Consider the following 27,941-nt stretch of genomic DNA (forward strand, 5'->3'; position numbering starts at 1 on the left):
TGTTTGGACTTCTTACTTTCTTTCAGATTTATTATTTCTGCCCCTTTTCCACTCTTCCCTCGTCTGGTTTTCATTCTAATTATGTTCATTTTGTGGTCAACCTAGCAATCAAAAATTTTTTAATGTTTATTTCTTTATTTTGAGAGAGAGAGAGCAGGGGAGGTGCAGAGAGAGAGGGAGAGAGAGAATCCCAAGCAGGCTCCCTGCTGTCAGTGCAGTCTGACATGGGACTCGATCTCATGAACCGCGAGATCATGACATGAGTCAAAATCAAGAGTTTGACGCTCAACTGGCTGAGCCACCCAGATGCCCCCAATCTGGCAATTTTATTATGCACATTTAGCATGTGAAGTTGAAAGTTAATTATCATCTTTCTTCCAACAACACAGGGCTTAGATTGCTTTCCCTAAATACCAGTTCCCCACCTCTGTGCTATTGTGTCCATTACTTCAGCGCTATGTTTTTTAATTCCACCAACTAGCCTTTGTATTTATTATTCTATGGAACCACGGTTTCTTTAGAACTTTTGCCTTCTACCAGTGTCTTTGCTTACAATTCCTTCTGGCATCTCTTGAGCCATTGCCCTTACCCCTGCGTTCAGAATACCATTTAGTGTGGGTCTGGGGTAGTGAACTTCAGTTTTATTTGTCTGAATGTCTTCCTTTTATGCTCAACCTTAAAAGATTAAGTACTATTAGGTATAGATTTCACGGTTGGCAGCTATTTTCTCTCAGTATTTTCAAGTTTTTACAATTATTCTGGATTCCCTTGTCACTGAGGAATCAGATATCTGTCCAAATTTCATGGCAAGCTATTGCGGGGGGTGGGGATCTCTGCTTCTTTCAAGATAGTTTATTTTTTGGTGATCTGTGATTTGACTTAATGTGCCTAAGTATTGTTTTTTTTTTTTTTTTCAATATATGAAATTTACTGTCAAATTGGTTTCCATACAACTATTTGGGGTTATTTGAGTTTGCTAAATATGTGGATTTGTGTCACTTGATCATTTTGGAAATTTTAGGTCATTGTTATCTCCGTGTTCTTGATTTTATCCACTTCTAGGTGTATTAGGCTAATATCTATGTGTGCTACCTCTGCAGGTTTGATTCTGTTATGGTCTAGCTCTTCTGATTATTCTTTATTTCCCCTTGTGATTTGTGATTTTTTTTTAAATTGATCCCGTGATATTTGGAACTTCATCTGGATAGTTTTTTCAGGACAGTGAGGATCTATATTTACCTCTGCCAGCTGCCCGATGATCTCAACAACCCACTTTAAACTGGCTCCTCTGTTTGGGACTTTGAGGGGCCTCATAGGAAGTATGGATTCTGGCCACAGAGCCATGGTTGAAAACTCTAAGGAAAGATGTTTTCTGCACCTGCCCCCCTCCCCCCCGCCCCCCACAGCCAGAGCTAAGACTAGCCAAGTTCCTCATTATGTTCTTGGGTGAGGGGTGGTGTTTTCTTATTTCACCCACGGTAGGTGTTGTTTTCCAGGAGACTATGTATATGTAGGGGTCTTTACATAACCTCTTATCTGGCCTCAACACGTGGTACCCTCTTGGAGTCCGTGGTCTCTCATTGTGTCCAGCCTGTGAAGGTTTCTCTTTATTAGCTTAACCATGCATTCAAAATGATTTTTTAAAAATATTTTATGAGTAGGGCACCTGGGTGGCTCAGTTGCGTGTCTGACTCCCGATTTTGGCTCAGGCCATGATCCCAGGGCCGTGGGATTGAGCCCTGTGCCAGGCTCTGATTTTGTGATTTCTACTGGAGAATTTAAAAAAAAAGAATATCTAGCCTGCCATATTGCCAGAGACAAATCTAACTTCCCCTCCTCCATGCTCCCTAAACAGTTTTAGTCCAGCTGCCATTGATTCCCCATGGCTTAGTCCAAAGGACACTTCTCGGTCCTCACCCGCCAAAGCATGCCTGTTCCTCCTGGACACATTCTCAGCCTTCAGGACACAGTACCCTTTGGCTTTCTTCTGGCTTCTTTGTCTTCTTAGTCTCCTCTGCCAGTGTTCTTCTGTGTGACCTCTGAATGTTGGCATTTTTCAGAATGTGAGCCTGAGTCCTCTCTTCTGTGTGTATTCACACATTCTGAGTGTATTCACACTCTTGATGAGCCCGTCTTCTCCTGAGGTTTTAAATACGACCTGTATGGTGAGGCCTTTCTAATTTACATCTCCATCCCAGACCCCTTTTCACATGTCCGGAGTCTCGTATCTGACTTTCATCGCTCACAGACTCTCATACCTCACACCGACGGACGTGAAAATTTGATCTTTCCCTCAAATATCCTTCTGCCCCAGGATTCTCCAACTCAGTAGACACCACACCATACACCTATTGTTCATGGCCCAGGCTTCCTTGTTCTCATGCCCACTCTCAATCCTCTCCGAGCCCTTCTCCCTCCACCTCCATGCCCCCATGTCTCCCATCCATGCCACCAACTAGCCCAACTTCTCTCTCTCTCTAGGCTGTGTTCACGCAGCAGCTAGAGCCAACTTGTAAAGTCACAAGTTATCTCACTCCAAAGTTCAAAATTATTTTATGGCTTAGCACCTACACTAACCTAAAATGAACTCCTGACGGCTCCCGAGTCACTTGACCCCTATCTACCTCTTCTACCTTAACTTTGGGCCACTCTCCCCCAACTGACCACCTCCAGCTCAGCCTTCTTCCTAGTCCCTGAACATTCTGTGCTTCTTTTTGGCCTCAGGGTGTTTGCACACGCTGTTCTTTCACCGGGAGCAAGCTTTCTCCATTCCTGGTGTGGCTGACTCCTCTTCTTTAAGTTTCCAAGTTAAACAAGCCCTCTGAAAATATTCTTCAACATCTATCTAGGTTAGAAGAGGTCTTTCTCGTTATTTTTTCCCTATGGAACCCAGATCTTCTCCTTTCTGGCACTTCCCAGAGATTGTTTAATTGCCTATTTTATTTGTCTCCCTGACCAACACCTATCTCTCTCCTGCAACACATGTCTGTGGTTGCAGTGGGTAGCATAGGGCCTGCGAAGTGAGACCCTCACTATACCTTTGGTGACAGGACCTATGAATGAACTCCCTCCTCTCCGTTTCCCCAGTTTATAAGCCCTGACACTGTAGGGTCATCTCAAAGCAAACAGGGCAGGGCGGGACAACTCGTCGTCACCTCCATAGGAACATCCGTCATCTACTGGGCGTTGAACTCTGGCTGTCAGAAGATCCCACTCAGACCACGGCTCTCACAGGAAAGGCTGTATTGAATCTCACACACATCGGCTGACCTTGCACACGGGCTCTGCCCCATTCAAGGTGTGGAGATACATAAGCATAAATTAACACAACTCTAAGAAACAGTCCATCCTGTATTTCCAATTGACCCTCCTCTTACAAATAAGATTGATTTCTGTCTGTTTCTTCTCCTTCAAATTAACAAGATTTACTCTCAATTTGTTTAAAAGGAAGGAAGAAAGCCTGTTTCTAATTTGTTCTTATCCATTTATTAAATATAATCATATAGTAAAAAAATTCAGAGATGTTAAAAACAGCAGGAAAATATTAAACTTGCAGTGTACAAAGCTTGAATCATAAAATATGTTTCATGGGGCTCTTACTGAAATGGGACACAACCTTAATGACATTCGCAATTACTTGCTAAGAGGCTCGATGTAACCCAGAAGGCAGAGATAGAGTAACACATCTACCCAGCGTGCTCTCTCTTCATGGAGACCAGATTCCGGGCTACATTGCCCCCTGAGGATTCTGTTGGCTTTGGGAGCGTGGAGTTTAGAGTTCCCTCTGTCTATTCTATATTTCTTTTTTTAATTAAGAGTGAAATAAGCTAATGGAAAATATTATTCACTTTTTTGGAGATGAAACCTGTTTCTTCCCTCACTTCCCTCCTTTCTCGCATCTGCCTCTCCCCACCAGAAATGTATAAGCAAAATGCCCCTACTTAGGAGTCCGGTGTGGAAAAAAAAGAAGATTCATGGGACTACCATTTCATTTCCCAACATGCTGTCGAGTACCTTGAGATGATGGCTTCGAGAAGGATTTCCTTGGACTCCCAAAGGATATGTTGACGTCGGAGAAGCAGTTCACATTGATTTCTTGCTCTGTGTGTGTGCACACGCCCCCTGCACTGCCTCAGTCTGCTTGGTCTGCCGTGACCATGTATGTCAGACTGAATGCCTTAAAAAACAGAAATTTATTCTGGAGGCTGAAAGTCCAACACCAGGCTCTTTCTTGGCAGGGGTGGTTTCTTCTGAGGCTTCTCCCTGTGGTTTGTAGATGACATGTCTTCCATGGTCTTCCCTCTATGTGTCTCTGCCTCAGTGTCCTCTGCTTAGAAAGACACCTGGAGGGGCACCTGGGTGGCTCAGCGGGTTAAGCATCCAACTTTGGCTCAGGTCATGATCATGCGGTTCATGGGCTCGAGCCCTACGTAGGGCTCTGTGCTGACAGCTCAGAGCCTGGAACCTGCTTCAGATTCTGTCTCTCTCTCTCTCTCTCTGCCCCTCCCCTGCTTATGCTCTCTCTCTCTCTCTCTCTCTCTCTCTCTCTCTGTCTCTCAAAAATAAATAGACATAAAAAAAATCCTGATGAAGGTACAAAGTGCCGGGTTATGACCCGGCATGGAAAGTATCTTAGGCTGCAGAGCCCAGGACTGCCCCTCAGCTTGCCACCGATGGGTGCTATATAGGTGACTATGAGGTTAACATATTTCCTCCTTCTCCAAATCCAGCACTCTTACTTTCCTGTCTTGCTCACCGGGTTCTGGCTTTCCTCACACCCAACTCACTCCTCAGCCTTCTCTAACTGTAACATGCTCAGTCACGTTCCCCCTCCCTCCAAAACACTCCATGGCTCCCTTTGCCCAGATCTGATCTGCTGCTTTCCCAGTCCGGCCCCACTTTCCTCCTCCTAACACTTGTCTCTGCCCTCGCAATCTCAGCTCCTATTCCAAGCCTTTTTCTTGGGGGCTTTCTTTCCCAGACACCCTTTTATCTCCACATCCTGAGATTACAGATGACTTTATCTTTTTCTCTGTTGGGTTTTCCTGTGTTCTGGTTTTTTAAAATAATGCTTATGTATTGCTTTTAGTCATTTATTAAAAACCTCAAGTTCATTTTTAATTAGAAAATCACACACACACACACACACACGCACACACAGTGGTTATAATCATTTGTCTCCAAAGAATTCAGGGTCCCAAGTTTAGAATTTAGTCCCTCCAGAAGACGGCTGCAAGTCTGCATTGAGTAACTTCTCTGCATTGCGTGTCTCTCCTTAAACTTGAGAGCGTGTTCACACGGAACGCAGCTGCCTAGAATTTGTTGAACCTTGTTAGTTTCTCAACGGGTCACCTCAGATACTTCAAAGAGTTAGATTTTTATGAGGGTAGGTCTCTCTGGCCTAGTCTAAGGAAATTCGATCAGAACTATGCCCTTGGTAGTTTCAGGAGATTGGAAGCGATGTGCTGGCCACAACCGTGTCTTGCACGCAGTTGGCTTTGGGTTTTCTCCGTGCTGTTTCTCCTTCAGCTGCCTGCAAGCTCTGTGAGGGCTGTGAGCCTTGTACCTCAGCTCTGTCCAGGCCTTGGAGAGTCTGGAATCATTGAGAAGCAGCGACGCGGTTTTACTCGGGTTTCAAACATGCGGAGGATTTCAATGTTGAGTTTCGCCATCCGGAAGAGAAATAAATGATACTGCGTTGGAAGAACTAATATATAAGATAGAGCATCTTCATGTTCTCAGGACTCTATTGCCCCTTCTCTGAGAGGCTGTCAGTATTCATTTGCTGATTCTGCTGCATCTTGAGTAGATTATCTCTCAGGTCATTTTACAGCCTTGTGGCCTGGCTTCCTGGAGCGGAGTGTGAACAGATTCAGAAGTGTCAGAGAACGGCAAAGAATTTGACACTCGCACCCCTACTGGGATAGACCGGAGCACAATTCTCAAAGAAAAAGTATGTTGTTTCTTCAGAATCATTCTTTTGAGCACTTAGCAGCTAAGCTTCTTAAGTACAAAGCTTCTTCCTAATACCGAGGTGATATATGTAGTGTTCATCTTTTCTACACCAGAACTTAGGAGATTATTCAAGAACATTCCAACATGGCTCTCAAGCTTCACTTTCTTCGCCTGTGAGATGGGGTGATGTCTCACGTGGCTGTTGTGAGAAAAAAAAGAGGATTATGTGAAATAGCCAGTGAAATTCGGGTAGAGCACCCAGTCCAGAACCTAATTGTAGCGGGCACTCGATGAATGGCGGTGTCACAATGATGAACGTGAGTCAGCTGTGGCCTTGTGGCAGGGAAACATTCTGGAGCCTGGTCACATTCAGTGGGCACCTAAGTTTACGTGGTCTGCCTGTGGGGCGGGTTTATCCCTGTGGTTATGGGGCAGGGGCTGGGGAGGTTCGCAATGTTATTGATTTATTTCTCCGTAAATACAACCTGTTTACATTTATGTAACTGTTAAGGAGTCCTGCAGATGCTTACACTGTGCACTTCGGCCTGCGTAGACCGCTGTGATGCTGGCCTGGGTGGGGGTCTGGGAAAGTAGGGGCATCCGAAGACGGCTGCCGGGCCAGGAAGCACTGACTGATGCTCCAGACTTCTGCAGGCAGCAACCCCCCGGAAGTGCTGGCTTCTGTGACTCAAGTGGCCATTTTCAGAAAGAAAGCAAGGTACCCTGAGATGGGAGCGTATGGCTGCCCACGGGAGCGCCCTTCTGCGCTGCTCGGTGCGGCTTGCAAATTTCAGCAGAGGCTGAATCTTGTCATTCCCTCTCCAGAGCTGAAGTGCTAAATGCAAATAGTCCTGGGAGAAGTAGCCTGGCAGTCACCTCTGATATAACTTACTCAGGCAGGATTGATTTGTGGAAGCCGATTTTGAGAGTGGGAAAGATTCTAGAGATTTAATGGGGAGAGCAAGGAACTGGAAGAAATACCGTGCAGGGGCCTTCAGAAGGGGAAGGGCCCGAGGCCAAACACAGGCAAACTTTGCTGCTCTATGTTTTGCCTGGGGCCGATCGACTTTCTCCTGAGCAGCTGCTTCTCCCAGTTTGTGTGCAGAACTACTGTCAACACTTTGAAAATGAGCAGCAGGCTACTGCCATTTAAATAAGGATTTCAGGAAATAAAAAAAGAAAAAACACTAGCTGGAAACTGGGGTGTGAATTTATGACTCAGAGTAGTTAATGATATTAACACGCAGAGTGGCAATTTAGGATTTTTGTGTGGTGTCCCGAGAATCAGGTACATTTGCTAATTTCGAAAAGGTTGGGGTGGAGGAGGCATCATTCTCCTGCATATATTTAGGGCACAATCACTAATTTCTTGACATTTATTAGAATTCATAAGATTTGGAAGAGAGGTAGAAAAAAATCAGCACAATTTGTTGAAATATTTTGGGGGAAAAATGTGACATGACTATGTCCAAATGTTTTTACTAATAATGAAGGCAAATCTGAAATAATATTTATAGATCAAAAGCAAGTGTGATGGCTTAAAACTCTTAGAATGGTTACTCTGGGCAGGAGAACTATAGTTACTGTATTCTTTTCCATTTTCTGTATTTTTGTATAATTTCAAAGAAAAGGTTAGTCTTTTATGATGATGGGATTGCACATTTAAAATATATTTCTTTTCTTTTTTCTGCAATAGGGTTACATGATGGAAAACCAAATCTCAGGCCTAAAATGTGACACGGATGTGTTTGTAACTTTTGAAGGCGACAATGTTGTTATGCTGCAGGTAAGATTCAGGAAATGTTTATTCTTCTTTTTATTTATTTTTTTTTAATTTTTTTTAACGTTTATTTATTTTTGAGACAGAGAGAGACAGAGCATGAACGGGGGAGGGTCACAGAGAGAGGGAGACACAGAATCTGAAACAGGATCCAGGCTCTGAGCTGTCAGCACAGAGCCCGACGCAGGGCTCGAACCCACAGACCGTGAGATCATGACCTGAGACGAAGTCGGACGCTTAACCGACCGAGCCACACAGGCGCCCCTATTCTTTTTTTTAAAAAAATTTATTTATTTACTTTGAGAGAGAGAGAGTGAGCATGCATGAGTGTGTTAGTGCTAGTAGGGGAGGGGCAGATTTGGAGGGAGAGAGAGAATCCCAAGCAGGCTCTGCACTGTCAGCACAGAGCCCGACATGGGGCTTGATCTCATGAACCTTGAGATCATAACCTGTGCTAAAATCAAGAGTCAGTGCTCCTCCCAGCAGGTGCCCTCCTCAATGCCCATCACCCACTTACCCGTCCCTCCAACCCCCATCAACCCTCAGTTTATTCTCAGTTTTTAAGAGTTTCTTATGGTTTGCTTCCCTCCTTCTCTTTGTTTTTTCCTCTTCCCCTCCCCTATGGTCTTCTGTTAAGTTTCTCAGGATCCACATAAGAGTGAAAACATATGGTATCTGTCTTTCTCTGTATGACTTATTGCATTGGGTGTTGTATGGAAACCAATTTGACAATAAATTTCATATTAAAAAATAATAATAAAATAAAAAATAAAAACAAAATAAGCAAATAGACATACAAGAAAGGACTTGTTGGCTGGAAGACTCCTCTGATTATTACTCAAAATGCTAATAAAGTCCCTGTGCACAAACAGCTAAAAAAAAAAAAAAAAGAAAAGAAAAAGAGTCGGATGCTTAACTGACTGAGCCACCTAGGTGCCTCTTGGAAATGTTTATTCTTCTTAAACAGTGTAACTTTCAAGATTAAGAGTTACCCAGAAATCTAAAGTGTTTCGTACGTTTTATTTTCATCTGATGTCTTCATTTAATTGGTAGGTGTTTTCCTGTTAAGCGCTTGATCTTTGCAGTAGTTGAACACGGGATGAAATTATTTCTCTCCTAGCTGATCTTTGACATTGAACTATATCTTTTTTGCTTTAAGAAAACAGCTTCTTAGACACAATTAGTCAGTTCTTGTACTGGGAAGGCTATTCCAAAAGAGTATATGAAGACCCAGAAGATGAACAGGCACAAAGACATGAAAAGGCAATTTACAAAAGGAGGGCAATTGATCAACCTCACTGGCGATCAGAGAAATGCACATTAGGGCATACTATAATACTGTTTTCTCTATCAGACTGATTCATGTTTAAGAGTATATTGAAGTCCCAGTGTTGTTGAGAACAAAAGAGGCACTCTTCCATGTTCCTATTAGGCTGTGTGTGATTCTACTTCTGGGACTATCTAAGGTAATAATCCTAAAATACAGAAAAACGTTAAGGCACAAACGTTTTCATTAGTACATTATTTATTACAGCAATAATGTTGGAATCTAAATTTTCAACAATAGGAAAATGATTATGTAAATCATCTTCTGGCCACTCAGTTGGGAATTATATAGCTTTTAAAATTGTACTTACAAAGAGTTTATTACAGAAATTAAAAACTTATGATATGGTAAGTAAAAATGATATAAAATTATATATACAATGTGATCGTAATTTGGTGTTTTTAAAAAAGAAAAATAGGGACTTCTGGTTCTGCTAAGATGGAATGGCCCTATTCCTCCCAGGTTCTCCCTCTTAATAATTAATACATAATTATACATATTACATGATATACATATACATATACACACATACATATACATATACATAATACATAATTAATACATAAATACATAATTAATACATAATTAATACATAATACAGCAAACAAATGTAAGAAAATTCTGAAAGAGAGAAGGAAGAAAGCAGGCTGCCTAGAGATCTTGGAGCTGGGGGAAGGCAACGGCTGTAAGTTTTCTGGGTTTCGTTATTGTCTCCCCTAAATCCTGGATAAGGCATATATGTATGCCCTGAATCTCTAATAGGCACAAACTCCAGGAAGAGCCTGTTCTCCCCAGCCAAAGGATAGGGAAGATGGTGGCCTAACAGTCATAATAATCAAACAAACCAAAACCAAAACCAAAACAAACAAACAAACAAACAAAAAACCCCAACCCCCTCCAAAAAAACAAAAACACCTTTCTAGAAATACCCTCCCTACATCAGTCAAACAAAAGAGAAAAACTGAACACACACACACATACACGCGCGCGCGCGCGCGCATACACACACACCTATTTCAGCAGGGCCTGGCAGGAACTGATCTTTCACCTGACCTCTGATCCAAGGAAGTAGGCAGAAGCAGGTAGCAGGTAGCACTGCCATTACCCAACCTGGTGCTATTGGTGGGGCTGGGCAGAGATCTAATATTCTATCCCCTGCCTAGTGGAAGCAACTGGAAGTCAGATTTTTACATCAGGGTAATGTCAGCAGGGCCCATTGGTGAGCTAAGCCTCCACCTCTACTCAGCAGCAGCAAGACCCTTTGAGGTGATGTAAAATGAAGCAAATCACCAGTATGATTTAACCCTGTACCCCAGTGTTTGCAGGATCCAGTGGAGAGTTGAGCCCCTCCTTCCACAACTAGAATGGAGGTCATCAACTAGACTAACCCAGGAGGTGTGATAAAAAAAAAAAAAAAAAACCCAAGAAGATTCAAATAACCAATATTAGGAATGAACATGGATATGTCACTAGGTATCTTGCAGGAATTAAAAGAATAATGAAGGAATACTAGAAAACAACTTTACATTAATACATTTGATGACTTAGTCAAATTGACCAATTCCTCAAAAACCACAAACACCAACTTGAAATGGACAACCTGAATAGTCCTATAATCTCACAAATTGAATTTTTATTAATAATAAAATACTTCCTCAAAAAGTCTCCAGGCTTAGGTTTCATTGAAGAATTCTGTCAAACATTTGAAGAAGAATTTTGCACAATCTCTTCCAGAAAATAGGAAAGAAGGGAACACTTCCCAACTCATTTTATATAGCTTGTATTACTCTGAAACCAAAAGCGGACATTACAAAAAAGGGAAAAATACACATCAATAAGTCTCATAAATTTAGATATAAGAATCTTCAACAAAATATTAACAGATTGAATCTAACAGTGTGTAAAATGAATTATACACCATCACGAAATGGAATTTATTCTTTATATGCAAGACTGCTTTAGCATTCAAAAATCAATTGTTGTAGTCCATCGTATCATTAGACTATAAGAGAAAAAAATCACATGGACATATTGGTTTCCACAGTTAAAGTTTTTGACGAAATCACAGTGTAAAATCTTATCAAACCAGGATTAGGAAGGAACTTCTTTCACTTGGTAAGAAGTGTATACAAAAAATATAAGCAACATCATGCTTACTGGTGAATCACTGGATGCTTTTCCCCTAAGGTCAGGAACAAGTCAAGGATGTCCACTGGCACCACTGTTATTCAACATAGGGCTGGAAGTTATACCAGTGCAATAAGGCAAGAAAAAGAAATAAAAGACCTAGATATTATAAAGGAAGAAATAAAAACTGTCCCTGTTTCCACATTATATGATTATCTACATAGGAAATTCAGAGAAGCTATCCCCAAACTCCTATAACTGAGTTTAGCAAGACTGCAACATATAAGATCAATACACAAAAATCAATCTCATTTCTATATACTAATAACAAGCATGAAAACTGAAATTAAACACACAATATTATTTACAATTATCCCAAAGAAAATGAAATACTTAGGTTTAAATTCAATTGACATGCATAGGATCTATATGCTGAAAATTACAAAATGCTTGAAAGAAATCAAAGAAATCCTAAATAAATGGAGAGACATACTATATTCATCAGTTGGAGGACTCTGTGTAGGAAGATGTCAGTTCTGCCCAAACTGATCTATAGATTTAACGAAATCCCCATCAAAATCACAACAAAGGTTTTTTGTAGACATAGACAAGTTTATTGACGACATCAAAACAGTGGAATAGGAGTTTTCTGCCATCTTACCCCCAGAGAACACCAATTTTGATAATCATCCAAGGGTAACAGTGCCTTTGTATAAGTCCATGAGTCCACCAAGTTCCAGCACATTGTTGGAGCAAAAAATAATCTGAGATTGGATGCATTGAAGAGAGTAAGAGGAACAGTTTCACTTTAGCCATGTTACCTCTCCCTTGAGGCAACACAGCTCAGTGACAAAAGAGATCTTTCGGCCTGTGATTTTCCTCACAGGGGAAAGTGAGAGTGTGTAAGTGAACACCCAGCTTCCCCAGATGTGTGAGACATTGCCCAAGAGACCCATTTCTTTCTCCTCTTACCCAGATTTCTGAGGTGTGTTGCATGACACGGAGTGCAAGGAGTAGCTGGGAGAATAGCAGCCAGGGCTGACATCAGTCGGATATGGATCCTACTAACTGCTTTGCAGACTCCTTCAGGAAACCCACTTATGAACCACTGGGGACACTTCACTTACAGATCTTCCAGCTTGGTCCACGGACACCCACAACACTCTACATGCCTAGTCACACTCATTGCTACTCCATGGCCAGTTATCAGTGTTCATTCCCAAGGGCAGCAAGAGCCAGCCTCTGCAGACAGCTAGTGAGCGCCTGAAGAAAGCCAGCCTGACCCTGTGGGGTTAGAAGAAAGCATACAAACTTGAGCCCTCAGTACCACCCAAGGGGGGAGCAAACGAGAAGCTATAAGCACGAATCCTGGTTTTGCAGGATCAAAAAAAGTAATACAGTCTTAAGAACTATTCCCTAAGAGGGAATAAGAGGTGTGGAACATGTGTATCTATAGAAGGTCTGAGAAAGCTTCAATTCATAAGAGGACCGGTGGAAGGTATTTCTCTCCCAAAGCCAGTCAGTAAAGACTAGAGGAGGTGATAACTTCTTCAAATGTGAAGACAGCAGTGGAAGACTTCAAGGAACATGAGAAATGAAGGAAACATGACACCACCAAAGGGACATATGGATTTTCTAGTGACTGACCCCAAAGAAATGGAGATCTGCAATTTTCCTGATAAGCAATGCAAAATAGCTGTTTTAAGGAAGTTCAATGAGCTACAAGAAAACACAGAAAGATAATTCAATGAAATAAGTAATGCAATACATGAAAAAAATTAGAAATTTAACAAAAATATATGAATCATTAAAAAGAACCAAATAGGAATTACAAAGTTGGGAAATACAATGAATAAAGTGAAAGATGCAGTAGAGAACATCAACAGCAGACCTGATTGAGCAGAAAAAGATTTTGTGAAGGGAACTACAGATCATTTGAAATTATCCAGTCAGAGGAGAACAAAGGAAAAAAGAAGGAAAAAAAGTGAAGAAAGCCTACATGAACTATGGGCCACCATCAAGAGGAACAGTCTATGCATATTGGAATCTCAAAAGGAGAAGAGAGGGAGATAAGGGTAGAAAGTTTATTAAAGAAATCATGGTTGAGAATGTCCCAAATCTGGGGAGAGATTTGGATATCCAAGTTCAAGAAGCTCATAAGCCCTCCAAGACGTTCAACTCAAAGAGATCTTCATCAATGTATATTATAATCAAATGGTCTAAATTAAAAGACAAATAATTTTAAAAGCAACAAGAGAAAAAAAATCCTCAAATACAAGGGGACCCCCATAAGGCTGTCAGTGGATTTCTCAGCAGCAACTTTGCAGGCCAGGAGAGAGTGAGATGATATATTGAAATGCTGAAAGAAAAAAACCCTGCTAAACAGAAATATTTAACCTAGCAAAGTTGTCCTTCAAAAATGAAGGAGAACTATAGACTTTCTCAAGCAACCAAAGCCGAGAGAGTTCTTCACCACTAGGCCTGCCTTAAAAGAGATGATGAAAGGAATTCTTTGAGCTGAAATGAAAGGACATGATTAGTAAGAAAACATAAAACATAAAAATAGTAAAAGTAAGCGTATAGCCAGATTCAGAATATTCTGATACTGTAATATGGTGGCATGTTAATCATTCAACCCTAGTATAAAGATTAAAGGACAAAGTATTAAAAACTAGTATAACTACAATAATTTGTTAAGAGATACACAACATAAAAAGATGTAGAGGCATCTGGGTGGTTCAGTCAGATGAGCGTCTAACTCTTGATATAGGCTCAGGTCATGATCTCGCGGTTGTGGGATCAAGCCCTTTGTTAGGCTCAGCGCTGAGTGTGGAGCCTGGTTGGGATCCTGTCTCTCTCTCTCTCTCTCTCTCTCTCTCTAAAAATGTAAAGCAAAAAGGTAGAATTTTTGTGTGTGATTGAAGTTGCTATTAGCTCAAAATATTTTACGTAGGTCTCATGGTAATTACAAAGCAAAAACCTACAGTAGACACGAAAGGTAAGAAGAAGAGAAGCAAAGTGATTTTCTCTATGGAAAATCATCAAATCACAAAGGAAGATGGCAAGAAGAAAAAAGGAGCAAGGAGACTACAAAACATCCAGAAAACAATAAGATGGTGTAAGTCCTTACATATAAATAATTATTTAAATGTAAACAGATTACATTCTCTAGTCAAAAGGCATAAAATGGCTGAATGGATTAAAATAAATCCCACAAGACCCAAGTATATGCTGCATATAAGAGATTTACTTCAACTTTAAGGACATATAAAGGCTCAAAATGAAAGGATGGAAAAGATATTCCATGCAGATAGAAACCAAAAGGGAGCAGGGGTAGCTACGCTTATATCAGACAAAATAGAATTTAAGTCAAAATCTAATGGGTGGCAAGAAGGTCATTATATAATGATAAGTGGGTCAAGTCATTAAGAGGTTATCACAATTGTAAATATAATGGACCCAACATTGGAGTACCTAAGTATATTAAGCAAATGCTAATAGATCTGAAGGGAGAAATAGTGCAATAATTGTAGGGGACTTCAACATCTCACTTTTAATAATGCATAGGTCATTCAGATAGAAAAGCAATAGGGAAACTTTAGACCTGAAGTATACTTTAGATCAAATGGATATAACAGATATATACAGAACATTCCAGCCAACAACAGCAGAATGCACACTTTTTTGTTCAAATGCACGTGAAACATTCTCCAGGATAGATCATGTTAGGTCACAAACAAATCTTAGCAAATTTCAGAAAATTGAGATCCTACCATGTATCTTTTCCAACCACAGTTGTATGAAACTAAAAATCAATAACATACTCAACAGTGCAATGTTGAGAGCTTTTCCTCTAATGTCAGGAACAAGACAGGGTGCAAACTGTCACTACTCCTACTGTACATAGTGCTGGAAGTCCTTGCCAGAGAAATTAGGCAAGAAAAAGAAAGGGCATCTAAATTGGAAAGGAAGAATTACCGTTGTTCTGTTTGCAGATGACATGATCTTGTATATAGAAATCCTAAAGAATCCACCAAAAATTTCTAGAACGAATAAATGAATTTAGTAAAGTTACAGAATGCAAAATCAACATACAAAATTCAGTTGCATTTCTGTACATTAACAACAAAATATCTGAAAAAGAAATAAAGAAAAGCGATCCCATTTATAACAGCATCAAAGACAATAAAATAGTTAGAACTAAATATAACCAAGGAGGTGAAAGATCTGAACACTGAAAACTATAAGGCTTTGAAGAAAGAAATTTAAGAAGGCACAATAGATAGAAAAATATTCCATTTCGTGGATTGGAAGAATTAATATTATTAAAATGTTCATACTACCCAAAGCCATCCATACATTCTACATAATTCCTATCAAAATTCCAATGTTATTTTTCACAGATAGAAAAAACAATCCTAAGATTTGTAGGGAACCACAAAGGACCCCGAATAGGCAAAGCAATCCTGAGAAAGAACAAAGCTGGAGGCCTCATTCTTCCTGATTTCCAACTCTATTACAAATATAGTCAAACGGTGGTGGTACTGGCATAAAGAAAGGCATGTGGACCAATGGAACAGAATCAAGAGCCCAGAAGTAAATCCATGCATGTGCAGTCAACTAATATCTGACAAGGGAGCTAAGAACACACAGTGGAGAAAGGAAAATCACTTCAATACCTGGTGCTGGGAAAACTGGACATTGACATACAAAAGAATGAAATTGGACCCCTGTGTTACACCACTCACAAAAATTAGCTTGAAATGGATTAGATACTTAAGCATAAGACCCGAAACTGTAAAACTTCCAGAAGAAAACCGATGTCTCCTAGACATTGGTCTTGGCAACAATTTTTTGGGTATGATACCCAAAACACAACAAAAGTGAAAGTAAACAAATGGAACTACATCATTCTAAAAAGCTTGTGCTCAGAAAGAAACAATCAACAAAATGAAAAGGCAACCTATAGAATGGGAGGGAATATTTGCAAACCATATATTGGATAAGGGGTTAATATACAAAATACACAAGGAAACTGTACAACTCAATGGCAAAAAAGAAAATAACCCAATTTAAAAATGGACAAAATACTGAATAGATATTTTTCTAAAGAAGACCTAAAAGTGGCCAGGAGATATATAAAAAGGTGCTTAACATCACTAATCACCAGGGAAATGCAAATCAAAACCACAATGAGATAACAGGTTACACATGTTAGGATGACTTTTATTAAAAAAAAAAAAAGATAAAAAATATTGGCAAGAATGCAAAAAAAAAGAGAACCCTTGTACACTTGTGCACTGTTGGTAGGAATGTAAGTTGGTACAGCCAATATAGAAAATAGTATGGAGGATCTTCAAAATATTAAAAATAGAACCACTCTATGATCCAGCAATCCCACTCGTGTGTCTATGTCCAAAGGAATTGAAACCAGTATCTCGAAGGGATCATCTGCACACCCATGTTCATTGTAGCATCATTCATAATAGCTAAGTTATGGAAACTAAGTGCCCATCAATGGATCAATCCATGCAAATATGCCCTACTGATTTTTAACAAAGTTGCAAAAACAGATCAATGCAGGAATGATAGCCTTCTCAAAAACTAGTGCTAGAGAAATAGAGCATACATAGGCAGTAAGATGAACCTCAGCCTAAGTTTCCTACCTTATAAAAGTTTTGACTCAAAATAAACTACTTAAATATAGAACATAAAATTATAAAAACTTCTCCAAAAAAACGTGAGAGAAAATCTTTGAGAGCTCAGACCAGAAAAAATTCTTAGATTTGACATCAAAAGCACAATTCATAAATGGAAGAAAAAAAAAACCCTAGACTTTATCAAACTTAAAACCTTTTTCTTTGTGAAAGACTAGGAATAGGGATGAAAAGACAAGCTAAAGACTAGGAGAAAATATTTGCAAGCCATATATCTGACAAAGGACTTGGGTCCGGAATATAGAAAGAGCCCTCAAAACTCAACAACAAAAACCAATCCAATTATGAAATAGACAAAAGACATGAACAGACATTTCACTGAAGAGGAATGCCAATGACAGATGGGACCATGAAAAGATAGGTAACATCCTTAGCCATCAGGGAATTGCACATTTAAACCACCATGAGATACCACGGTAAACCTATCAAAATGCTAATATCTTAAAAATATTAATATTTTTATAATGCCAAAAGAAGCAGAGAAACTGGATCACTCATATATACCCATTTACTAGTGGGTACATGAAATGTTACAGCCACTTTAGAAAAGTATGCAGTTTCTTAAGAAACTAAACATGTACTTACCATAAAACCCAGCAGTGATACTCTTGGGCAGTTACTCTCAGAGAAGTGAAAACTTCTGTTTACACAAAAACCTGCATTGCACATGAGTGCTCATAGACAGTGTATTCGTAGTGATGCCAAACTGGAAACAACCTAAATGTCCTTCACTGGGTGACCAGTCAGACTGACAGTGGTATGTTCATGGAGTACTACTCAGCAAGAAAAAACAAAGAATTGTAATACTCTCAACAACTTGGATGCTGAGTGAGAGAAACCAATCCAAAAAGGTCCCATACTGTATAATCCCATTTCTTAAAATTTCTTTTTTTTTTTTTTTTAATTTTTAACATTTATTTATTTGGTGGGGGGGGGGGGGGGGTTGCTGAGAGAGAGGGAGAGAGAGAAAGAATCCTAAGCAGGTTCCAGGCTCCAAGCTATCAGCATAGAGCCTGATGCAGGGCTTGAACACACAAGCCATGAGATCATGACCTGAACCGAAGTCATATGCTCAACCGACCTAGCCACCCAGGCACCCCGATCCCATTTCTAGAACATTCTTGGAATGACAAAGTTACAGTGATGGAGATCAGGTCAGTGTTGCCAGGGGTGAGGGAGGGAAAAGACAGGGAAGTGGCTGTAATTATAAAAAGGTAGCATGAGGGATCCTTGGGATGGAAATTTTCTGTATCTTGCTTGTGGTGGTGGTCACATAGATCAACATACATGATAAAACTGCATAGAACTACACACACACACACACACACACACATGCATGCGTACACGCATGCACACACATACAACTGCATGTAAAAGTAGCAAAAACTGAGTGACCTCTGTGGATTGAACCAGCATCGTTTTTCCTGGTGATATTGAACTGTGAACAATACAGTGTTCTGTAAGATGTTATGATAAAGGGTACATGGGGTCTCTCTGAATCCTTTCTTACAACTGCATTCTTACAATTACATGACAATAGAAAGTAAAGAAAAAACAAAAAATGAAAGAAGAAAACAAATAGAAAACTCTGCATGAATAAGTTTAAAAAGAAATAAAAATATTGGAGATCATTATGTTGTAAAGGCACTGGATGATTGAAAAATTGTTTATATTGAAATGAATTTTTATAATAAATAAAATTTACAATGAAGAAATGGCTAACTTAAAGAGTAATGCAGCAGTTTTTGGAATGCTATTCAGTTATAAGTTTAGTCTGTTGAAAACTAAAATGTTACAGGATACGTACTGGCAGCTCTCCCCTGCCCCCTTATTTTAGCTTTCAGAGATATCTATAGTTAAGCAAATAATTTAGGGGGAATTATTTAAGAATTGCCATTTAATTTGGGATAGACTGACAGTTCCCTGCTCTTTTTTTCTCCCTCCTACCTAAACGTTGCTTAGAAACAAAACAAAACTGGGGCGCCTGGGTGGCGCAGTCGGTTAAGCATCCTACTTCAGCCAGGTCACGATCTCGCAGTCTGTGAGTTCGAGCCCCGCGTCAGGCTCTGGGCTGATGGCTCGGAGCCTGGAGCCTGTTTCCGATTCTGTGTCTCCCTCTCTCTCTGCCCCTCCCCCGTTCATGCTATGTCTCTCTCTGTCCCAAAAATAAATAAAAAACGTTGAAAAAAAAATTAAAAAACAAAGTAAAACAAACCTCTCCTTCAGAATATTCACTAATCAGACATTGCACTAATCCACATTCTCCATCTCAGCTGGGGATCCAAGTGTGTGAGGTTTTTCAACAACCTTCTCTTTGGGGAGTATGTTTTAAACCTTAGCATGTGGCTCAGCATCACCTGAGTCTGAAGTTATGATTCAGTGCTTTAACTGCAAACTTTAGCTTGTGGGCACCATGGACAGGTTGTTTTAGTTTACTTATGGGATGGTCACAGTTTCTCACTATGAATGAAAGTGGAAGCATAGGTAGAAATAGGGACTGCTTGCCATTTGTCATGTAAATGGGTGCATGAGCAATGAGAGGGATGGTCTGATGACAACAGTGGGCAGTAACGCAGGGATGCTGCGCTAGAGGGAGGCTGTGTGCCAGCACAAAGAGGCAGAGTATCCTTGCAGTAAGAACCCACAGAAAGACTTCAAGGTCCAGGCTGAGGAAGGAAGCCAGGAATGGTTCAGTCTGCTAGGAAGGAGATAGCCAATGACCTTCAAACCAGGTCGTTTTAAGGAACTTGACATAGTTCTGCAAAATGGAAAGCAGATGGGATGGAATTGATGAGTCAACTGAAGTGGAGAGGGCCTGAGGTGAGAACTGTTACTTTGGGGTGTCTTTGGAGAGACACTGAGTCACAGGGATTGAGAGCAGAAGAGGGGTTGGTGCAGAGAGCCAGGCATTTCTGTAAAGGCCTGCCTCACAGCAAGGGGGCCAGGCTCCCACATCAGAGCACCTGACTGCACCGGTAACATCTGCCACAACTCTGGAAACCTGCTCCGGAAACGACACTTGATAGCCTTCCCAGGGAAGGTTTGGTCTCCTGGGGTGAGAGACTGAGACCCCTAAGCACATTAGCTCTGTGCTGGGGAGAGGGTCAGCCTGCCTGCTTGCCACCAGTTGAAACACCCTATAGGAAACCTATCAATCGACAAGTCCTGTTTGTTCCCAGAGCTTTCAGGCTACCTGGCACCACACAATGATGGCAAAGGTGGCTCTAGCTGCCTGCAGTGGTCAACCTGACCGCCTTCCACTTGAGTGTTGGAATCTGCCCGTATTGGGGAGGCTACCTTCCTCTGGGCTGGATTTTGCTCTGATTCCACTTCCTGAAGTAGAAATAGAAAATTCAGGAGACTAGGGGACAGCAGAAACTGGTCAGGGACTTTTACAGTATACCAGGCTTATCTACAGTGCTTTCAGCCCTCTGCCTGAAGGTGAGACTCTAGTGATCTTGAAAATGGTGGGGCTGCCCTCCCATGATTGAGGAGATGGGGACCGAGTAGGCATGCACTATAGAGTTTCTACAGGCTTTACATATTTCCCTTTAAGCAAGATGGAATGTCCTCTGACCCTTTCATCATTTTCCTGGGGCAGAGGTTGTAGGCCCTTGGTGAAATTTAATTACATCCTCCACCAAATCCAATTACTACCCACACCCATGAAATCCCATTATAACTTCCTTTGCTTCATTAGAGATACAGCAGGACAGGTGCCTTCCTAATCCGCTCTGGCAGATTTCCTAAAGATTATCATTCAGAGGCTTTGCATACATTGTTCATTACTCTGCAAGCAGAGCAAATATGCAAAAATGCAAATGACTTGTAGTCTAACTTGCTTAAAGACCATGTAAGCTTCTGGTTATAGGAAAACAGATTCCTTAGAGATTTTAGGCCCCCCCAGAGGTATTCTCCAAAACATATTCAGATATTTTTCTTTTGTTTTTCTTATTATTTCCACATTTTACTTAGAAAAATTCCAAGTAGAAATTTCAAGAGAAAAATTGAAAGACTAGTACAGTAACTCTTGGACTATATTCTCCACTTGGGTATAGTCTCCACTTCCAAGTGTTAATACTTTGCTATATTTAAGTGTTCTCTCTTTCTCTCTCGTGTGTGTGTGTGTGTGTGTGTGTGTGTGTGTGTGTGCGCACATGTGTAACCTGTGAAAGTAAATTGCAGACATCTCTAAAAACTTCAAAATTCATTTTCTAAAATACAGTTTCTTACATGAGCACAATGCCATCATCATACCTAAGCAAATGAACAATAATTCTGTGATATTATCTAATGAGGATGATCAGACATTTAAGGAAAATCAACAATATCATAAAGAAGGAGCAAGATGAACAAACAGAACTGCTGGCACTGGAACAAACAAAACAGAAAAATGAAAATGAATTAGTATCCTTAAAGACGTGTGACAACACTGCATCCATGAAAGAAGAACAGCCTGCTATGAAAAATGAGCATTACATTAAACCATAGTAACCACAGTGCAGAGAAACACAGTAGATTAAAGTTAGACATTTGCAAATTTTTAAAAATCCAATAGAAGGGCTTAAGGATCAATTGAAAAAACATTTTTTTCAGAATGAAGATCAGAAAACCAGTGAAGGGAAATAAAAGGGAAAGGCTAAAAGATACGGATGATCAAACAGGGAAATCAATGACATTCCTGAAAGAGAAAACAGAGAAGACAGAGAGGCAGACAAAATTAGAGAAATAAAAGAAGAAAATCCCCCAGATCTGAAGAAAGGCACAAGTCTTGAAATTGGCAGGGCCTAATGGAAAAGGTCACAGCCTAAAAGTAGCCTGGAGAATTTCAGATCACCAGGTAAGGACAAAGAGAAAGTCCCTAAATCCTAGACTGAAAAAAACTTCAGGTTACTTACCAAGAAAAGAGAGCAGATTGACTCAGTCCTCTTAGCAGCAGTGCTGAAGGCTGAAACAGTACTTCTCAAGTCTAACACACCCACACATCCCTAGAGATCCCATTGACATTCAGATTCTGGGGTGGGTATGGGGTTCTGTATTTCCAGCAAGCTCCTTGCTGAGACTGCTGGCTTGCAGACCACATTTTGAGTGGCAAGAGTCTAAAATAAAATGAAACAATGCTTTTAGAATTTGGAAGAAAGTGGAGCTCCTGGCTGGTTCAGGCAGTAGAGCATGTGACTCAGTCTTGGGCTTGTTTGAGCTCCATGTTGGGTGTAGAGATTTCTTTAAAAAAAAAAAAAAAAAAAGGGAATTTGGAATGAAGTTATCCTGAATGTAAAATTTCATAGGTAGCCACATTATTAATCAAATATGAGACAAAATAAAGACGTATAGATATTCAGTTGCTCAGTAAGTTTACTTGCCATGTACTTCCTGAAAAGTATTACTTGTCGACGAACTGCAGAAAAGCATAAAAGGAATTAAGAATTATAAAGAAATGTGTGCCTTCTGGAGCTAATCCCAGGGGAGTATGTATAAAGAAATACCTGGATAGTAGTTGTGTGGCAAGTCTGGAACACGATTAGTCCAAATTAGAACAGGAAGTCAGAGGGATCAAAAGAATGGCTTCAAGAGGGAAATTATTTCGGTTCAACAAATAGAATGATTAAGAAATAGGAAGATCTTAGTGATATGATGGAAAAGGCATATGTTTCTTCTTGAAACAAGGTGATGGGGTGGGGGGAAATCCATTAAGATTCCAGGAAAAATAAAACCACTCAAAAGAAGCATGCTCCAGATACGAAGCAAACTAAAACATGACATGAGAATCTGTTTCACCTTGACACTTGAAAGCTTCTCCTTCTAGCAGAACAAAACCCACTTAAAAATGGTTGTTTTTGGAGTGAGGCCCTAGAGAAAAGGGATTGGGCAAGAGACTTTTACTTTTTACTTAAGACCACTTAGTATGGCTTGAAGTTTAAAAATTGGGTATATTTAAAACCATTAAAAAAATCCCTCCTTTAAGTATAAGAAGTGAGGAAAGAGAAGGAATGAAGAGTAACAAAAAAGGAAGACCTCTCTGAGAGAGAGAACAAAGGCCGGTGTGTTTCTCTCTCTGTCACACACACACACACACACACACACACACACGCACGCACGCACATGCATGCACACCCCTTACCCTCCAGCCCTAGTGTTCTCCCCCCCTCCACCACTGGAGAGAATTCCACATTCTCCTAGACAGCTGGGACCTCGGGGGTTAGAATGGGGCCTTGGAACCAGTATGATGTTAGATGAGGATAGAGCATTGGCTGAACCTGGACTCCCCCTGTTCCTGGAAGGACCCATGCAGTAAACTGGAAAGAACATTCTCTCTGGGGTCCCAACATTCTGGTTGTAGCTGAGCAGCAGGTGCTGAGGTTGAGAGGACAGAAGGAGAAAAGTGCAGATACCCCTAAAATCAAAGGTGAAATTTGGGTCAAACCCAATTGCAGGGTCATGGAGCACCAGTTCTAAAGGGCTTGAGATCTGGATGGCAAAAGCAGGGGTCTAAGGAGCGGCTGGTACAGGGGTTGATGGGGCTGTGGATAACACGTCTGCTTACCTGAAGGATCAGCTGCCTTCTTATTCTGAGGGCTCTTGGGGAGAAAGAAGAAAGGGGTAGGCTGAGGGCCTGCTGGACCCAGCAGAATCAGGGGCAAATGGTTCAAGAGATCTTCCCCAAGACCTGCAGATAGGGTTGTGCCCAGAATCACCTCTGATGATGGCAGTAAAAATTAAGGGGAAGTGCATGAAATGAGACCAGAGAGGCAGGCAGAGGCTGCCTAGTGAAGGATGTGAAGGTTATGGGTGGGGCAGCCAAGAGTAGGGTTGGGACCAAGTGTCACCCTCTAGGAAGGTGGTGGTGCCCAGGCCAGGGTGGTGGCATTGAAATGGAGTGAGGAGGACAGCTTGAAGATCTGCTTAGGGGATAGAACTGATATGAAGTATTTACAAAATGTGATCATTAGGGGGAACTTGGAGGGACTTGGGGACGATGCCCTCTTAGAAAAGCTAGCCAAAGTAATTTGAACAGGCATTCTGTTTTTCTATTTTTTTAAATCCAATGACCAATACACAAAGCTGGCATCATTTTTTTTCAAAACCAGATGTTTTAGCAGCTAAATATTGAACCCTGTCCTCGAGGACCCCACGTGTGAGATTTTGAAGAAAGGGAGCCTTCTGAATCTGGCCTACTTGTTTGTCTTTCCTTCTCTGCTCCCCAAAGTGACTTCATTTTCTGTACAGTGAGATTGGTCTTGGCATTGTTTTTCAAGTTGGGATCTATGAGTTCTTTACAAGAATGTGTTAATTATTTGTTTTAATTCTGATGATAATCTAAACAGAAATAATCTAAGTGAGTTATGTCAGTTGTCTGGATAACAACCACAAAACCAGAGACTGCCGGGGGATGCTGGCCTTCATCTTCATATTTGCAAGCCCTTTGGCACCAAATAACATTCACCTTGGTCACCAGGAACCAACGAAGAAGGAACCGATGTAGGTTTTCTATGACTAAAACAAGGTCTTTGTGCCAGGTGAAGGCCAATGGGTTGGTATGATGTGCTGTTAACGGAAGGTTTCATAGTCAGAGACTGGAAGGAGAAGGGCCTTTCCCCCCAGCCCCCAGCAGCATGGGGCATAGCCCATCCATAGGAACCCCCATGGCCAGGGAGGGCCAAGTTCATGCTGCAAAACAGTCTGCCACATGTTATTAGGTCTGTTGATGTGAATCTCATTAGTTTTATAGTTTTGCTTGTATTTCATTTCATAGTTTATAATTGAACAAGAGCCACAAACATAAGGTGTTTATATCTGGTTAAATGTTTGAACATGTTTAAGGAACATTATAATTTGAAACAACTTAAGTCAACATTGGGGGTTAAGGAGAATTCTTGTTTTCCTTCAGAAGGGGTTTGTGCCTTACTCAAGATGTAGAAAACTTCATAGGGTTTCTTTTTTGTTTCGTTTTAACATTCTCCGTATTCCCATTTATTTCTTTTGCTGCAGATTTAAAACTTCAGTTGCTTTACCTTTTAAATAGAAGAAAATAAGTGTACCAGTAATATCTCTTCCAACTACACTGGACATTTTGTTGTTGTTAGGGGGTGGACTTCAGGAGAAGCTGGACACGTGTGTGGTGCACTACAGGGAAACTTGGCCTCAAGGGGCAGATATGAGCGCGTGGAGCCGGAGGGGAGGCAAGGGTTGGAGGATGGGGCTGAGAAGGCCTGGGACAGCAGCAGCAGCCCTGTACAGGGGAACATGGGCAAACTAGTCAGGGAGTTCAACTTGGACCCAGCTGCCAGTGGGGCTACCAGTCCCACTGGTAATAGAATACACCAGTCCCACTGGTGTAATAGAATACACACCAACATGGTCTACACCATAAGAACGTGTATCATCCTCCATGGTAACCCGAGAGCTGACTCAGTGGCCTGTTTGTCCTTAAGGCCCAAGCCTCTTTCTAGCATTCAACTCCAGTGACAGGAGTGGTTCCTGGGTGGTCTCATCTGCATCTTAGAGGACATTCCAGAAACCTTGTGCAGAAGCCCTCCGCTAAATTCCTCTCAGGTCCCACTGGCTAGGACTGTGCAGCTTGCCAATGCCTTAGCTGCAGGGGAACTGGGGGGGGGGGGCGGTGAGCACTGGGCATTTTCCACCTCTTTAGTGAGAGAAGGTGTGGGCCAGAAAGAAAAGACTATGTGGGGGTCAATGGCAGCTAGTCTCAGATAGCTGACCAGTGGCATCTGTCCTGCGAGGTAGGTATGCTCCTGAGCTGGGCTCCACCATTCAGGGAGAAGTGGGCTGGCCACAGATGGCTGATTTATGAGGCTAGGCAGTGGGAGTCAGGGCCCATCCCCAGGCTCCCTACAACTGGCTACATAGGGATCCTTGGGATCCTTGGATGAGGCTCACACCAGGGGTCACCAGATCAAGGGTCTTCAGAGCCAGGCAGAGATCTATGTAACTGCAGTAGGCCCCTGAAATCTCAGAGTGCAGTGGGGAACTGGGGCAGATGTGGGCCCCTGCCCCTCTCCAGGGGGCTGCTGCTACTTACTTCCCATGGACTGCTGCCTCAAGGGAACATGGGTTCAGGCTTCCCATAAATTCCAATTTTTCAAGAGAAGAGGAAACACATCATTGGTTTTTAATGTGAAATGGTGGGGGAGGAGAAGGTCAAAGAAAACATGTCTGTGGGGTGCACTGAGCCACAGGGCCTGGCACTCGGTAGGTTGCAGACCTCCTAGCCTTAGCCTGCTCACCTCCTTTGAAAGCTTCTGTTCTCGCAAACATGGCCCCAGAAGCTGATAGATGAGGTTGTGCCTATCCCTGGAGGGGGGAGTGCCGACAAGGGGGTAAGCTTTTTAAGAGTTCCCTTCCTGCAAAAAATGAACTATTGGGACCTCATCAAGTTAAAAAGCTTCTGCACAGTGATGGAAACAATCAACAAAACTAAAAGGCAACTGATGGAATGGGAGAAGATATTTGCAAATGAAATATCAGATAAAGGATTAGTATCCAAAATCTATAAAGAACTTACCAAACTCAACACCCAAACAACATACAATCCAGTGTAGAAATGGGCAGAAGACATGAATAGACACTTTTCTAAAGAAGACATCCAGATGGCCAACGGACACATGAAAAAGATGCTCAACGTCATTCATCATCAGGGAAATACAAATCAAAACCACGCTGAGATACCACCTCATGCCGGTCAGAGTGGCTAAAATGAACAAATCAGGAGATTATGGATGCTGGAGAGGATGTGGAGAAACAGGAACCCTCTTGCACTGTTGGTGGGAATGCAAACTGGTGCAGCCGCTCTGGAAAACAGCATGGGGGTTCCTCAAAAAATTAAAAAGAGAACTACGCTACAACCTAGAAATAGCACTACTATGAATTTATCCAAAGGATACAGGAGTGCTGATTCATAGGGACACGTGTACCCCAATGTTTATAGCAGTGCTTTCAACAATAGCCGAATTATGGAAAGAGCCTAAATTTCCGTCAACTGATGAATGGATAAAGAAGGTGTGGTTTATATATACAATGGAATACTACTTGGCAATGAGAAAGAATGAAATCCTGCCATTTGTAGCAAAGTGGATGGTACTGGAAGGTATTATGCTGAGTGAAGTAAGTCAGCCAGAGAAAGACAGATATCATATGTTTTCACTCATATGTAGAACTTGAGAAACTTAACAGAAGACCATGGGGGAAGGGAAGGGGAAAAATGTTTCAAACAGAGAAAGAGGGAGACGAACCATGTGCCCAGTGGCCTTTGAATTTCCTCTGTCACCTTCATCCCATTTTTCTGTCCTACTGACCGTTCCTGCCTGTCTCCCCAGCATTCTGGGGTTCTGGCATTCTCTTGGTATCCCCAATGCCCAGCACAGAACCTGCCACCCAGGAGGTGCGGTGTAGGTGTGGGATTATTAAACACGTGGACCCTGGGTTTAAGTCCTAGTGCCACCACTTTCTAGCTGTGTGACCCTGGCGGGCTGACCTCTTTAGGCCTCAGTTGCCTTTCTAGGTGATGGGATGATTCTACCCAAAGTTGTCAGGAGGATTAAATTAATCATTCCACTTATAGAGTTTGGAACAGTTCTTAGCCTTACTAGATGACCCCCCCCCCCCAAAAAAGGCAGCTGTTACCATTAGGTACTGAACAAATGGATGAACAAATAAATAAAGCTTATCCATGCCCCTTGAAGGACAGATGTTTCTTATTCATCTCTGTGATCCCCCTATACTCAATATAGACAGTAGGTGCCTTGTACACAGTGTGTGCTCCATAAATGTGGGTGGGATGAAGGAAGAAAACCACAAAGATGTACTTTATTTCCTACTGGGAGGAGACATTGGGAAAATAAGTTAAATTTGATCCAGATTTAACGACAACAACTACAACAACAACAAAACCTCCCGAAAACTGATCACTCCTAAGTTCTACTGAGCAGTGCATGAATTTTTGCTGAGCTTATATCACGGCTTTGGATTCATCCATCCTCCTAAAGTATTAAGTTCAAATCCATGTTGAAGGCCCAAC

The 27,941-nt window shown here is 41.4% G+C and overlaps 1 protein-coding gene across 1 annotated transcript in view; it reads left to right on the forward strand.

The window, feature by feature from the left end:
• ACOXL (acyl-CoA oxidase like) overlaps positions 1-27,941 on the forward strand; it is a 338,638-nt gene that overhangs the window by 184,600 nt on the left and 126,097 nt on the right. Inside the window, 1 exon segment of the mRNA XM_078444739.2 lies at positions 7,652-7,741. Within this exon segment, the coding sequence (XP_078300865.2) occupies positions 7,652-7,741 (90 nt within the window).

The sequence above is a fragment of the Panthera onca genome, chromosome A3 (genome assembly GCF_046562875.1).
Source record: "Panthera onca isolate mPanOnc1 chromosome A3, mPanOnc1 haplotype 2, whole genome shotgun sequence".
Lineage (NCBI taxonomy): Eukaryota > Metazoa > Chordata > Mammalia > Carnivora > Felidae > Panthera > Panthera onca.